At 60.6% G+C, this 14313-nt stretch overlaps 1 protein-coding gene across 3 annotated transcripts; it reads left to right on the forward strand.

Moving 5' to 3' along the window:
• Nucleotides 1-3920: 3920 nt before the first annotated feature.
• NICN1 (nicolin 1, tubulin polyglutamylase complex subunit) lies at nucleotides 3921-11112 on the forward strand. Of its 3 annotated transcripts, none has more exons than XM_075939601.1 (7): nucleotides 3921-4075; nucleotides 4309-4441; nucleotides 5569-5757; nucleotides 6940-7053; nucleotides 7648-7719; nucleotides 8992-9096; nucleotides 9683-11112. In XM_075939601.1, exons 1-7 carry the CDS (start codon nucleotides 3984-3986, stop codon nucleotides 10121-10123), a joined length of 1146 nt encoding a protein of 381 aa, XP_075795716.1. In that variant the 5' UTR covers nucleotides 3921-3983; the 3' UTR covers nucleotides 10124-11112. The 3 variants fall into 3 exon arrangements, with proteins under 3 accessions (XP_075795716.1, XP_075795718.1, XP_075795717.1); XM_075939603.1 differs by having other exon boundaries at nucleotides 3922-4075; nucleotides 9679-9864; XM_075939602.1 differs by having other exon boundaries at nucleotides 4016-4113.
• The last annotated feature ends 3201 nt before the right edge of the window (nucleotides 11113-14313 follow it).

The following is a 14313-nucleotide window of genomic DNA, read 5'->3' on the forward strand; positions in this document are numbered from 1 at the left end:
CCAGCGTAGGAAGGACCCTGCGTGGCGGGTTCTCTGGCTGCTGGGCAGCCTTTGGCCGGTGGGTTTGATGGACTGTGGAAAGGTGGGTAGTTGTGCCCATGGCACTGAGCCACAGCCACTGGTCCTGGGGCCTGCGCGTCCAGGCACTGGCTGGGGCTGTTAATCATGCAGCAGCCAGAGAAAGGGCAGAGAAAAGAGAAGCTTTAAAAATAGCTTTTTAGCATCGTTTGTTAAAGGCTTGAGTGGGGCACCCCCCATGCCCTGCAACCTGCTGTGCTGAACCAACTCTCTGCCCCGCTTTCTCTGGGCGCTGGCAGCACTGCTGCTGAGTCGCCACCCCACTACCCGCACTGTCCCCACACAACAGGCAAAGGAGGGGGCAGACTAAAGGGCAAACTACTCAGTGGGCCCAGCCCCCTCCCCTTCTTCCGCTCCCCCCCACACCCACACTCAGCAAGAGCAGGGAAGCACATAATGCTCCCCTCATTTGGCTCCTTTGCCAGGGCCAGGTACTTCCCTCTCCAGCACCAGTTGCATGCCAAGCACGACTTGCTGCCAAGCTTTCCTGGCTGTTCCCTAGCAGCCCTTTCCCTGCTGCTCCAAACCCTTCTCTGCACTGCCTGGGGCTTGCACACACGGCTCTTCAGTGGCAGATCTAAAACCAGGAGGAGGGTGCTGAATGGGGAGGTGCTCTGTGCCCATGCCTGGTTTTGTCCCTCCCTAAAGTCCCGTGTCCACTGGGCTATGTCCCCTGCCGCCCTATACAGTCTGCTCTGCGCCCCTCTGGATCCCTTAGTGTGGTCCCCACGCTCCTCTTTACATTGGTTGTCACTCCTCACCCCAGGCCTTGGGAGGGGCCTTCCCAGGAACCAGTAGGGGAGATCCAGGCCCAGCCCTGCTCCAGTTGCAGGCGGGAGCGGCGTGCTAAGAGGCAGGAATAAAGGCCATTTTTAGACCCTGTGGGTGGGGAGTTAATTTTGTACTTTCAGGTGCTTAGTGCTGCCAGCTGCCTCCCACGGCAGCACTGCCTCTGCCTTGCAGTAGGAGCTGTGTTTTCACTACACTGTTGCCCCAGCCCGGGCAGCTCTCCCAGCCCAGAGCTGAGCCCTTCCCCAGCAAGGGGTCTAGGCACAGTGCCTGGGTGCCCCCTCTGACTGCAGATAGCGTCTGCTTCCCACAAAAGGGCAGAGCGGGCGCCATGGGAACGGGGCCCCGGCAGAGCGGGCACCATGGGAACGGGGCCCCGGCAGAGCGGGTGCCATGGGAACGGGGCCCCGGCAGAGCGGGTGCCATGGGAACGGGGCCCCGGCAGAGCAGGGAGAAAGGGAACGGGGCCCCGGCAGAGCGGGCGCCATGGGAACGGGGCCCCGGCAGAGCAGGGAGAAAGGGAACGGGGCACAGCAGAGCGGGCGCCACGGGAACGGGGCCCTGGCAGAGCAGGGAGAAAGGGAACGGGGTCCCAGCAGAGCAGGCGCCATGGGAATGGGGCCCTGGCAGAGCAGGGAGAAAGGGAACGGGGTCCCGGCAGAGCGGGCGCCATGGGAATGGGGCCCCGTCGGTGCCTGCTTGAGCAGTGTCCCTGAGCAGGACTATGCTGCCCTGTGTGAGAGTTGCCCCTGCCGGGCATATGCCCTTACTCCGCTGCCAGTCAAGTTGCAGCCCTGGTGGGACAAGCTCAGGCAGGCATCTCCAAAGGCAGCAGTGAGGTTCTTCAGGACTTGGCAGGGCCGCTGCACTGGGCAGGTGGGTGTCAGGTATGCCAGCAGCACGGCCCACTGAGACTGGGGGAGCATCCAGCTGTGCAGAGGGGGCTCAGGCTGCTGGGGGAGGTGGATCTGGAGAGCTGCAGCCTCTGGACTTTGCCGGGGGGTCAGAGCTCCTGGCTCATCCTGTGGGCCCAGGGCCCTGGCTTGCTCTCAGCCTCACTGGGCAGCTGGGGCAGCATACTGGGGCTCTGTTTGGCTCCAGCCCCTAGGGAGTGTCTGGCACCGGCAGCAGCTGCCCTGGCCTGGGAAAGGAGTGGGGCTTGGCACCAAGGGCCTGACAGGTGCGAGGCTGGAGCTCATGTGGCTCCAAGGAACACGGCAGCTGGGGGGTGTCCGGGAATGTTCCCAGGGCGTGTTTGGCAAGAGCTCAGAACTGCAGCTGGACAGACATGTGCCAGTTGTACCCAATCCCAACTGTTCTGCTGGTGCCCTTCAATCCAGCCTGCAGCCCCTGCCAACCCAGCCCATGGCCCCCAAACCTACTCCCCAGCTCCCTGCTAGCCCAGCCCAGCCCATACCCTCCAAACCCACCCCCCAACTCCCTGCAAGGCCAACCCTGCCCAGGCTTCACTCCAAATCACAGCCCTAGCCAACCCAGCCCTGCTGGTGCCTCTCACTCCTGGTCACAGCTGCCATGGGGTGGCAAATGAACTCCTGCTTTGGAGAGGCAAGTCAGGCTGCCCTGCCCCTTCCACCCAAGGCCCCACCTCCATGCCAGAGCCCCAAATGGCCCCCAAAAAAGGAAAAGCCCTGAGAGGTCCCCCTTGCCGGGGGAGCTGCTGCTCCCCTCCCCCACAATCCCCCCAACATCAGACTGACCTGCTCTCTTGGCTCCTGAGCACCAAGCCAGTCCCAGTGCCCCAGCTCCTTGGTCTCACCCCCCACTGAGCCCCAGCAGCCATTCCTGGTTCTCCACATTATTCCTCACTCCCTGATCCCGAGGTGGGGCAAGGTGAGCAGCAAGGACCTTTGGGGGTGGAAGAGTCTTGTGAAAGGGGGGCATCAGATTATCCAGCAGCGGGTTGGCAGCAGCACCATTGCTTCCTTGGCCTATTATACCCCACCCAGCTGCACTTTAAATTTACTAGCATATCATAGATTCATAGAAGCACAGGGTTGGGAGAGACCCCAGGAAACCATTGAATCCAACCCCCTGCCCAAAGCAGGACCAATCCAACTAAACCATCCCAGCCAGGGCTTTGTCAAGCTGGGACTTAAAAACCTCTAGGGATGGAGATTCCACCCCCTCCCTAGGGAACCCATCCCAGCGCTTCCCCACCCACCTCGGGAAATAGGTTTCCCTAATATCCAACCTAGCCCTCCCCCACTGCAACTTGAGCCCATTGCTCCTTGTTCGGCTGCCTGCCCCCACTGAGAACAGCCTCTTTGGGACCCCACCTCAGGAAGTTGAAGGCTGCTATCAAATCCCCCCTCACTCTTCCCTTCTGCAGACTAAACAAGCCCCAATCCCTCCGCCTCTCCTCATAGGTCATGTGCTCCAGCCCCCTAATCATTTTAGTTGCCCTCCGCTGGACCCTCTCCAATGCGTCCACATCCTTTCTGAAATGGGGTCCCTGACTTGTATGCAACACTCCAGATGGGGCCTCACCAGTGCCAAATAAAGGGGAATTATCATTTCTCTAGATCTGCCGGCAATGCTCCTAATGCAGCCCATTGTGCTGTTAGCCTTCTTGGCGACAAGGGCACATTATTGACTCATCTCCAGTTTCACACCCACTGTAACCCCAGGCCCTTTTCAGACCAGGAATGAGAGGAGTGTCCTAGCTCTATGCATCTGCCCCCAAGCAGCTGGAGGGGGTGTCTCTGGCAAGGGCTGGGGAGCCTGGCCTGGCTGAGCCCAGAACTGGCCCTCAAAAGCCGGGGTGGGGGAGCACAGGCACCGCACTCCCTGCCCCAGCCTGGACCCCCAGGCCCCGCTCTGGCCCCGCCAGCCAGCGCCCCGGGGCAGGGGTGACACCCGCTGGCGATGGCGCGTAGGGCAGCAGCCCGGGCCGCCCTGGGAGCCGGCTCGCGGCAGGGGGATCGGGACCGTCCCGGCCGACGCCCCGCCCCGCCCCTCTGCAGCGCCCAGGGGGAGCCCGAGCGCCTGCGCCTGCGCGTGGGCAGCGGGGCGAGGCCCTTGTTGCGTCAGAGCCGGACCCCAGGGTGCCCCAAATATCCGCCCCGCGCACGCGCAGTTCGCAGCGATCCATTTCCATGGAAACCGGGGGGCGGGGAATACCCGCTAGCTCCGCCCCGGAGCCATGTTGGATGGAGCCGCCGGCGCCGAGCCCGGGACCCGGAGCGAGGTGAGAGCCCCCCCCCGCCCCCCGGGACCCGGAGCGAGGTGAGAGCGCCCCGCCCCCCGGGACCCGGAGCGAGCCCCCCCCCACCCCGCCCCCCCCCCGGGACCCGGAGCGAGCGCACCGCCCCCCCACCCCCCGGGACCCGGAGCGAGGTGAGAGCCCCCCCCCCCCGGAACCCGGAGCGAGGTGAGCGCCCCGCCCCCCCCCCCCCCCCGCTGACGGTGCCTTTCCCGCAGCCCGCGGCCCGGCCCGGCCCCGGCGGCCGCGCGCAGCCCGGTGGCGCTGCAGGTGGGGGACGCGAGGACGGAGCTGGCCCGGCCCGGCGTCTTCGTCATCGACCTGCTCCCGCCGCCCGCCCGGCCGCTGGATGTAGGTGCGGGGGAAGGGGGGGCCCTCGGGGCGCTGCAGGGTCGGGGAGGGAAGGGGGGCCCTCGGGGGGCTGCAGGGTCAGGGAGGGAAGGGGGGGCCCTCGGGGGGCTGCAGGGTCGGGGGGCCTGCAGGGTCAGGGAGGGAAGGGGGGCCCTCGGGGGGCTGCAGGGTCGGGGAGGGAAGGGGGGCCCTCGGGGGGCTGCAGGGTCGGGGAGGGAAGGGGGGCCCTCGGGGGGCTGCAGGGTCGGGGAGGGAAGGGGGGCCCTCGGGGGGCTGCAGGGTCGGGGAGGGAAGGGGGGCCCTCGGGGGGCTGCAGGGTCGGGGGGCCTGCAGGGTCAGGGAGGAAAGGGGGGGGCCAGGTGGGGAGTGTGCTGCAATCCCTATGGAGCAGAGTGTCCGTGGAGACCCCTGGCTCCCCGCTGCCTGCCTGGGCTGGAATCAGGTCGCTCTGGAGAGAGGCTGGTTGCCTGGCGCTGGTAGGTGCCCTGATGTGGCAGAGTTAAGGTCAGCGCCCCGGCCGGCTTAGCACATTCATTTGGACACCGGGGTGCGTAGGGGTCTCGGGACAGATAGACTCCGGGTGGGCATCTGAGAGGTGGCACCCAGGAGCCATGTGTGCGTGAGCAGCTCCTGCCATGCCCCGCAGCTGGGCGCCGTGCCAGGAGGGGTACTGTCGTGAAGGTACTAACAGAGCCACCTGGGCACCCTGGCCCCTGCCAAGGCAGGCGAATGACAAGGGTTGATACATGTGGGGCTCCAGGACCTTCCCATGGGCTCTGGTGGGGAAGAAGCTCCTGCCCCCCGCCGGGCGTAGCTGTGGGAGGACTGAAGGTAGGTGTTCCCACAAAGGGAAATGGCTGGGCGCTTGGGGCACCTGGCCCAGCGCTTGCAGGAGTCTCTCCATACGTGGCCTTTCCCAGGCAGTTTTGGGCCCAGCCTGTCCCGAAGCCGTGGCAATGACTCAGAAGCTGGAGTGCGCCCTGGTGGCCTCAGTTCTCCAGCCTCTGGAGTGTAGCAAAGGGACTGGATTTCAGAGCAGTGGCCAGAGGCAGGTGGGACAAGATACGGACATCTCCCAGGGCCCGTCCCCCGAAGGCAGCTCATGACCCGCTGCTGGGCTGTCTCAGTTGCAGGAGATCGTCTTTAAGAACTTCTACACGGCTTTCCTGACCGTGCGGGTGCTGCGGTGCCACGTCTCTGATGGGGGACGTGAGGGTGCCAGGAAGTGGGTCACCTGCTTGAGAAATCACTGCCTGATGCCCAGCCCGCACACAGAGGCTGGCTCCCAGGATTACTTCTCTCTCTCCAGGCATCAGGTAGGGAGCGCCCAGCTCCACGGGCACGCCCCCCTCTGGAGTGGGAACCCACAACTCTATGCACCGGGAGTGCTCAGAAAATGAGCCCCTCCCTCAGTGTGGAGATGAATACGCAGCGGCCCTGGGCCCGTGAGTTTATTAACCACAGGAGATAGATTTGAAGTGACTGTAAGGACAGATCAAAGCTATTTACCCAGCAAACAAAACCCACAAACGAGCCTTCATGTGCTCAGCGGATGGAACACGAATTGGCAGAGCCTCACGCTAAGCGAGGGTACACGCAGGCCTCCCATTCTTAAGGGGCAAGCTGCACTTGCTTTCAGCTCCGAGTCCCCAGGGTTCCATTCCCTTGAGCCTGGACTCAGCACTTCTCCCAGTTCAGTCTTTGTTCCTCTTGCGTGAGGAGTGAACCTCGGACGATGGCGCTCCCCACCTTTACAGAGCTCTCACGTCTGGTGGGACTCAGAGTGTGCTTAGGGCTGCGCCCAGCCAGCCCGAACGAGACTGGATGCAGCAGCCCTTGCCCTGCGTCCAGAGGGAGCCCTTTTTTCCAAAGCTCAGTCCCCACGCAAGTTAGTGGAAAAATACCGACGTCCCGAGATGGTGGTTTCAGCCCATGTCCTTGTAGAGCCACGGCAGCCTTCGCTCACAGGCTGTCTGCAGTGTCCTCAGGAGAGCTCCCCAGCTGGGGATAAGCATCTCTGGAGGTCTGCTTTGCCTAATGGCCCATCACCAGGAATAGGCCTGTCCCAGCCGGCTGTCTAGACTGATAGCACCCTGGCTGGCAGATGTTCCCCATGTGAAATGCAGGTCCATGGTCAGTGCTTATAACTTCAGACAGGAAAATGACACTTGCGTGCAGTTAGGATCATCTACATCGTAACTTTTCCAGTGACACCACACAAGACCCATCTTGCAGAAAGTGCATCACAATTATGCCACGGTTGTTTCACAGTAGTGTCACGGTGCAGTGTCCAGTCCTCGTGAGCACCACAGTGCTGGGGTACGGCCTCAGCTGCTGGCCCTTCTCCTCCTGCCTGCTGGCAAGGACCTGGTGTGCGATTTTTGGCACCCATCTGTAACTCCTGTCCAGCATTGTGCTCTGCTCCGTCCACGCTCCTGGCAACTAGCAGCCAGCCCCTCACTGCAGGACCGTGCTTGCTGCCTTGTTGTCTCTGGCAGATGCTGTGTGACGTGGATCAGGTGACCGCTGTGCGTCTGATCCTTCGCCAGCCCTCACCCGTTTGGCTGCACTTCACCCTGGAGGAGCTGCAGCTCTACCCCCGGGTTCAGCAGGTGAGTGCGTGTGGAGGCTGCTGGCCAGGGTGGTGTCGGTCTGCCCTTCCCCCAGGCGCGAAGCACTGCACAGAGCTGCCTGTGCTTGGGGAGGATGGAATTGGCCCGGTCCTGCCAGCCCTGCAGGGCTCATTGGGGACCCTGCCAGTCATCCTGCCTCGGGCTCCTTCCAAGGATCCACTGAGGTTGGGAAGCAGCTGTATGGCCCCTATCCTGGGGCACCCTGTCTCCTTCACTTGCCCAGCAGAATCCCACCTGTTCCAGGCTTGAGACTCCCTCCAGAGCCCCATGGCTCAGTGGAGAGGAGTTTGTAAGCTGGGCTGTGGCCCCAGGCTCCTGGCCATGGGGGCCTCTGTCTCTGCAACCCAGGGAGTGTTTCCTGCAGTGCCCCCTCTCATTGGCTTGCCGGCTCTGTGCTGGGACTTGCTGTCTGCGCCAGCCGGGGACGTGAGCAGGGACAGCCGCGTGGTCCGGCCAGACCTGCGCTCCCTGGACTGCAGGCAGCCAGTCCTTGTGGGCTCTGAGGAGCCTGGTGTGCCTCCATAGGTGCAGGGGGACTTTGCTCTGCTTACCTGCCCCTTTGACTCCTTTCAGAGCCTGCAGACAGACTTCCCCTCCTGGCTGTCCCACCTGGCCCCCCAGCAGCAGCCAGCAAACCTACACAGGGTAAGCAGGCTCCTCAGGAGCAGTGGGCATGTCCTGTGGGGAGAGGCCATGAATGGTTCCTGGCCGGGGGTGGGGAGTTCTGTGGGGGGAGGGAGGGTAGAGACCTGGCCAGGGTGGGGTATTCTGGGGAGGGCAGTGGGCACTGTGGCAGCAGTGGGCACTGTGGCAGCAGTGGGGTGGGTGCCTTGCTGCAGACTGCTATGGGGGAGCTGGGCTGGGGGGCCATGAGGCTAGGGATCTGCATGCACTGAGGGGCCGCAGAGGCTCCTGGACGCTGGGAATGAGGGCAGCGTGTCAGGAAGGAGCCGGTCAAGTGGGTTGTAGTTGAGAGCTGCGTGCCTGGGAAGTGGGACGTAGCAAGGCCAGGTACCCTGCCCACTGGGAGCACGTGGCCCATTTGCGTCCCTCTTGCACACGGGTTGTGGTGCAAATACGTACACGTGCGCCTCGGCGAGCGTGGTGGGCGAATTGCACCTGCCCATGTGAATGTACGCTGCCAAGACCAGCCACTGCTGGCTGTTCCACACAAGCCTTTCCCGGTCCGGGCACAGAGGGACTGTTTGCAAGCCGCTTGCTAAACTCCTTGGAGCATGGGTGCTTCTTCACTGCTTGGGCAGTTTGCAAACAGCAGGAGGAGGGCTTGCCCCAGCCCTTGGGGGCCAGCTGGGAGCTGGGCCTTCCTTAGTACAGCTCGCCGGGCATTGCCCCCATCTGTGGACTGGCCATGTTGCTGGCACTCAGCCTCCCTGGGGCTGCAAGCGGAAAGCCAGAGAACCTCTGGGCCTTGTTCAGAGATCAGCTGGGGGCTGGGCTGCGAGCACCCTGGGGGCTCTGCCCTGAGGCTCAACTGTATGGGCACCCAGGGTCAGATGGCGAGAACCAGGGGGTGACCAGGGTTGGGTGGCTGAGTGGGGAACCAGGGGGTGAGGAGGGAGCTCGCACAGCCGGGACAGAGGCCTGGCAGTGAGGTGCCGCACTGGCTGGAGCAGTCAGAGGCGTCGTGCGCTACAGCGCCTCGCGCACTTGCTCGGATCCCTCTCTATGCTGCAGCTGGACCTGGAGGCCCCATTGTGCCCCAAAGGCTCACCATCCGGAAAGCTGTGTGGGGTCGGAGAGAGCAGGGTGACCGCAGCCAGGAGCAGTGCCCACGAGCTGCTGGCCAGGCCAGAGAGCACTGTCCCTTGGCAGCGAGGGGTTGGTGGAGTAGCATCGCTCTGGCCTGTGGTGCCGCTTTCAGGAACACCTGTTTCAGTAACCGCTGTCTGTCTGCAGGGTGTCCCCGACCCAGAGAAGGTGTCTACAGAAGTCCAGCGCCTGTGGGTACTGACGGAGATGATCCGCGCCAACCAGACAGCAGCCCGGATTGGGCGCTTTGACGTCAGTTCCCAGTTAGCCCTGTTCATTGCCCATGGGGGCTGGCCCCAGCTCCGGGCTTGCTGCATGGCCTAGGGCGGTTGTACCTTGGGTACTGGCAGTCACCTGAGCTGCTCCCTGTGGGCTGCATGTATGGAGGGCTGGTGGGCTGCTGGGTCCAGGGGCAGCTTCACCAGCAGGGATACACTCCCCCGTCTCAGCCTCTTGAACGTGCTAGCTCCCCTGCCACTGCAAGGAAGAGGTATGCTGGATGCGGGCTCGCAGCTCCTGCAGTCCCAGCAGCTGTTCCTAGGGGCTGGGGGCGCCTGCAGTGGTTCCTGGGGGTGCTCAGTTCCTGCAATCCCAGCAGCTGTTCCTAGGGGCTGGGGCGCCTGCAGTGGTTCCTGGGGGTGCTCAGTCCCTGCAATCCCAGCAGCTGTTCCTAGGGGCTGGGGCGCCTGCAGTGGTTCCTGGGGGTGCTCAGTCCCTGCAATCCCAGCAGCTGTCCCTGGGAGGAGTGGGGGCCATGTTGGGGCTCTCGGCCTCTGCAACCCAGCGGGAGGCAGTGGGCTGTCCTGCCAGCAGTGACACTGCTCTCTCTTCCAGGTAGATGGCTGCTACGACATCAATCTGCTCTCCTACACCTGAGCGCAGCTCGCACTGGCCGCCTCCCTGCCCAGACAAAGGCGTCTGCGCTCCCTCAGCCTCCTCCACGGCATCTCCCAGGCTTCTGCACACCCTGCTGTTTGCCAGCCTGCTTCTCCCTGCAGCGTTCTCCTCTCCCGGCACTGCACAGGTGCCCTGTTCTGAGCCAGCGGCTGTGTCTCCGCCTTCTGATGCCTGCGCTCTGTGGCCGGCTGTTCGGCGCAGGCCCCTGCCGGGAAGAACCGATGAATCCTGCTGCCGGTGGGACCTGGGGTGTGCAAAGCCAAGTGATGTGCCGGGCTCAGGGAACGCAGTTACTGCCCTGCGGCCATGCCCCTCTGGACCTGAGCTTGCCCAGTGCAGACGTTCCCTGGTCACAAGTACCACCCCTGTGGCTGTGCAGTAGGAGCTGCTGTGGCAGTGCTTGTTCTCCCTGTTCTGGGATACAGGGCAGGGGCCTTGCCGCCTTCCCTCCCTGGGAGAGGGGCAGCAGGGGGAGGGGGGAGGAAGGACTTGGGTGGAGCCTTCCTGGCTGGGGGCTGTGATGAGGCTGCAAGGCTTGGCACCTGGGGGGCTCAGCCCCAATAGCAATTGAGGATGCTACCCTCGTAGTCAGTTCAGCCACCCCATTGCTCCCCACAAGGGTCCCCAGGCATCTCCCAGCCCCCGCTGACCTAACTCAACCACCTCTGAAGATGGTGACTTGGGCCCCAACCCCTCTCTGGCCCCAGGCTGCCTAGCTCAGGTGCATGGAAGAGATTCAAACTCTTGCTGTCCTGGAGCCCCGTTCCTCAGCTGCTGGGGGGTTTTGCCCAGGCCTGCTCCCTACTCCCGGGGTAATGCTGCTCTGGGACCCTGCCCCCTCTGCAGAAAAGCAGGTGATGGGGTGTGTCTGGGCCCCCTACAGCCGCCAAGCCTGGCTTTGTGCCATGAACTGCTGGGAGGTGTCTTGGGCAGTTTGGGTACTGGTGGGACTGGCTCTGTCCCTGGGATTAAGGGCAGGGCCTATCTCCCTTGCCCGTGAGCTAGGCCTGGGCAGTGGCAGCAGGTGAACAGACTGGCCTCTCCAGGGCGGGAGCAGCCTTTGCCGCCTGGGAGGGGCTGGCCCTAACCACTGGCAACTGAGCCCTAGAGAGATTTGCCCGAGGTACAGCAGCATGGAGCAGAGCCGTGGTGTGAGCCCTGTTCTCCTACTCCTGCCCCTGCTTGGGCCTTTCTCCCAGCTGCAGCAGGGCCTGGCCTGGCCTGGCCAAGTTAGGAGTGGGTCTTGGGCTGCACCACGCCATGCTGTTCCCACCACTAGCCACTGCCCCCAGGGCTCACCCCTGGTCTGCCTGGGCCCACAGTGGGAAGCATCGTGCACCTGGCTGCTGTAATAAACAACCCCGAAGCTGAGCAGTGCTAGTGGTTTCTTGGAGCACAGCAACTGGCAAATACCATCCCTGCAGGCAGGCCTGGGCATCATCACCTCCCTGGGGCCCAGCTTGGTGGTTCCTGGGGCTGCTCCCAGGCCTGTGCCTAGCCCAGCCCTCCCTGGGCTCTCGGGGGGGGAGGGGGCGGTACAGCGCAGGGGCTCATTCAGCTCTAGGCGTGTGGGGGTGAGTGAGGAAAGGCAGTGTTGCCCCAGGAGAGGGCATTCCACCTCTGCCCTCCTGAGGACACAGTGCTCAGTTTAGGTCCCTTGCCCTTGGGCGTAAGGCGCTTTGCACATGTGACTTAGCATGATCCAGGCAGTCCTCGCCGAATGCACCGAGGTCAGGACAGGCTGCAAGAGAGCACGCACCCCCATAACTGGTGGTCACCACCGATGTTAAACTCCCCAACCAATCTCAAACTCTGCTTGTGACCCCTCCACTGGCTAGTGAAAAAAGCAATTGTGCAGCCCTCTTGCAGTCTGGGTCTCTGGATCCAAGTCAGCACCTTGGTCCAGTACAGCGAGAAGCTATTTGAAAACTCTGCTCCGATCAAATGTCCTGTCCCCGCAGGGCCAGCCACATTACCAGCTCAATACTGGTTTGGCTCTTACCCAAAATACCAAGCTGGCAGACAGTCCTTGGCTGCGTCTACACTGGCATGATTTTCCGAAAATGCTTTTAACGGAAAAGTTTTCCGTTAAAAGCATTTTCGGAAAAGCACGTCTAGAGTGGCAGGATGCTTTTCCGCAAAAGCACTTTTTGTGGAAAAGCGTCCGTGGCCAATCTAGACGCGGTTTTCCGCAAAAAAGCCCCAATCACCATATTCGCAATCGGGGCTTTTTTGCGGAAAACAGTACTGTGCTGTTTACACTGGCCCTCTTGCACAAAAGTCTTTCGGAAAAAGACTTTTGCCCGAACGGAAGCAGCATAGTATTTCCAGAAAAGCACTGACGATCTTACATGAGATCGTCAGTGCTTTTCCGGAAATTCAAGCGGCCGGTGTAGACAGCTGGCAAGTTTTTCCGCAAAAGCAGATGATTTTGTGGAAAAACTTGCCAATCTAGACACAGCCCTTGAGTCTCTCAAACTAAAGGCCACAAAAGGGCGAAAAGAGTTGTTAGACTTCAAAGTCTATAATGGGGCGGTATTGGTGAGTTTGCTGGCTTGAAAGTGCCTCTGAAATACATCTGCAGCTCGGATTGGTTTTTATACAGAGCTTCAGCTTGTTACACCAGAGATAAGAAGCAGGGTTGTAGACAAAAAAAGGGTGGAAATGCTGGTTCTGGCTTTTATCTGTTTCCCATATGGATGAACTTCCTGTGTCCCAAACACAAGCTTTGCAGCACATGGCCTCAAAAAGCCCAAGAGTTCTGGCCGGAGGTTTGCTAACTCAAGGCGCAGCCCCTGGCTTTTCAAAGGGTTCATTATATAGCTGCTGACCCTTGGTGCGTCATCAAACTAGGCACTGCTAGTCTGGGGGATGTTACCCAGAAACAACACAAGATAGGAAATATAGTTATGTTCAAAATGTGTTCATTTCAGAAACATAAAACAGGACGATGTAGCACTTTACAGGCTAACAAGATGGTTTATTAAGTGATGAGCTTTCGTGGGCCAGACCCACTTCCTCAGATCAAATAGTGGAAGAAAATTGTCACAACCATATATACCAAAGGATGCAATAAAAAAAAATGCACACGTGAAAAGGACAAATCACATTTCATTTTCATATGTGTTCATTTTTTTAATTGTATCCTTTGGTATATATGGTTGTGACAATTTTCTTCCACTATTTGATCTGAGGAAGTGGGTCTGGCCCACGAAAGCTCATCACTTAATAAACCATCTTGTTAGTCTGTAAAGTGCTACATAGTCCTGTTTTTGTTTCAGCTACACCAGACTAACACAGCTACATTTCTATATATGTTAGTTTCAGGAAATTGTACCATAAATCTGTTAGTCTTTGAGGTACCACAGGACTCCTTGTTTTTGCAGATACAGACTAACACAGCTCCCCCCTCTGAGGCTGTGTCTAGACTGGCATGATTTTGCAGAAATACTTTTAACAGAAAAGTGTTTCTGTTAAAAGTATTTCTGCAAAAGCGCGTCTAGATTGGCATGGATGCTTTTGTGCAAAAGCATCTGTGGCCAGTCTAGACGCGATTTTGTGCAAGAAAGCCCTGATCGCCATTTTAGCCATTGGGGCTTTTTTACGCAAAACAGCTTTTTTATGTTCTTCCCTGTCTATACTGGCCCACTTGTGCAAGAGAGCTTTTTCCCGAGCAGGAGTGTTAAAGTATTTGTGCAAGAAGCACTGATTTTGTACATTACAAAGTCAGTGCTCTTGTGCAAATTCAAGCAGCCAGTGTAGACAGCTGGCAAGTTTTTGTGCAAAAGCAACCACTTCTGCATAAAATCTTGCCAGTCTAGATGCATCTGAGACTTTTCACAATATAAAAATGAAGCTAGAAACAAGATCATATCTGGCAACCAACATAGCTATAGGTTCCTTACATCCATATCTGGTCAGATTTTTGTAACACTGTCAGTATCAACACTAGTGCAGTGTGCTCCCCATATTCCTTCAGCCCAAGAGGGGCTCACTGGGCAGAGTCACTGGATAAAGCCTGTCCTGGGCTCCGCACAGGGAGGGGACTCTCCAGGGGATGGGGCGCAGTGGGGCTCCATGAAGGAAGCCACATGCTGACCCCTCCAAGATGAGTGTGCATGAGCCCAGGGATGGGAGCTCCAGGCCCAGAGCACCCGCATCTGGCATTGTGGGTTACAGCCTCAAGCCCTGGAGAGCCACCCACCTGTCTGGTCTCAGGCCCGTTCCTGCACTGCCAGCTAGCACACAGGCCCGAGCGTGGGCACACACCTGAGATTGCAGGGCTCTGCCTCTGATCGGCCAGCTGGGAGCAGGGGGCCGGCGGGAGCCAGCAGCGGCTAAGTCTGATGGGGGTCAGGGGTATAATGGGGAGGTGGGCCCAGGTCCCTGGACCCCAACCCCCCTTGTCCCGTGCAAGCCAGACTCCCCCTCTGCGGGCACTGGAGGGAGAATACCTGGAGCACAGCTGGGGGGCCACCCCCCCGCCGGTCGCTCCCCGCCCCGCACTAAACCCCGCCCCCAGGCTGATCCCCCCCCCCCCCCCCGCCAGCTAAGCCCGCGGGTGCATCCCTA

Source organism: Pelodiscus sinensis, chromosome 11, assembly GCF_049634645.1.
Source record: "Pelodiscus sinensis isolate JC-2024 chromosome 11, ASM4963464v1, whole genome shotgun sequence".
Taxonomy (NCBI): Eukaryota; Metazoa; Chordata; order Testudines; family Trionychidae; genus Pelodiscus; species Pelodiscus sinensis.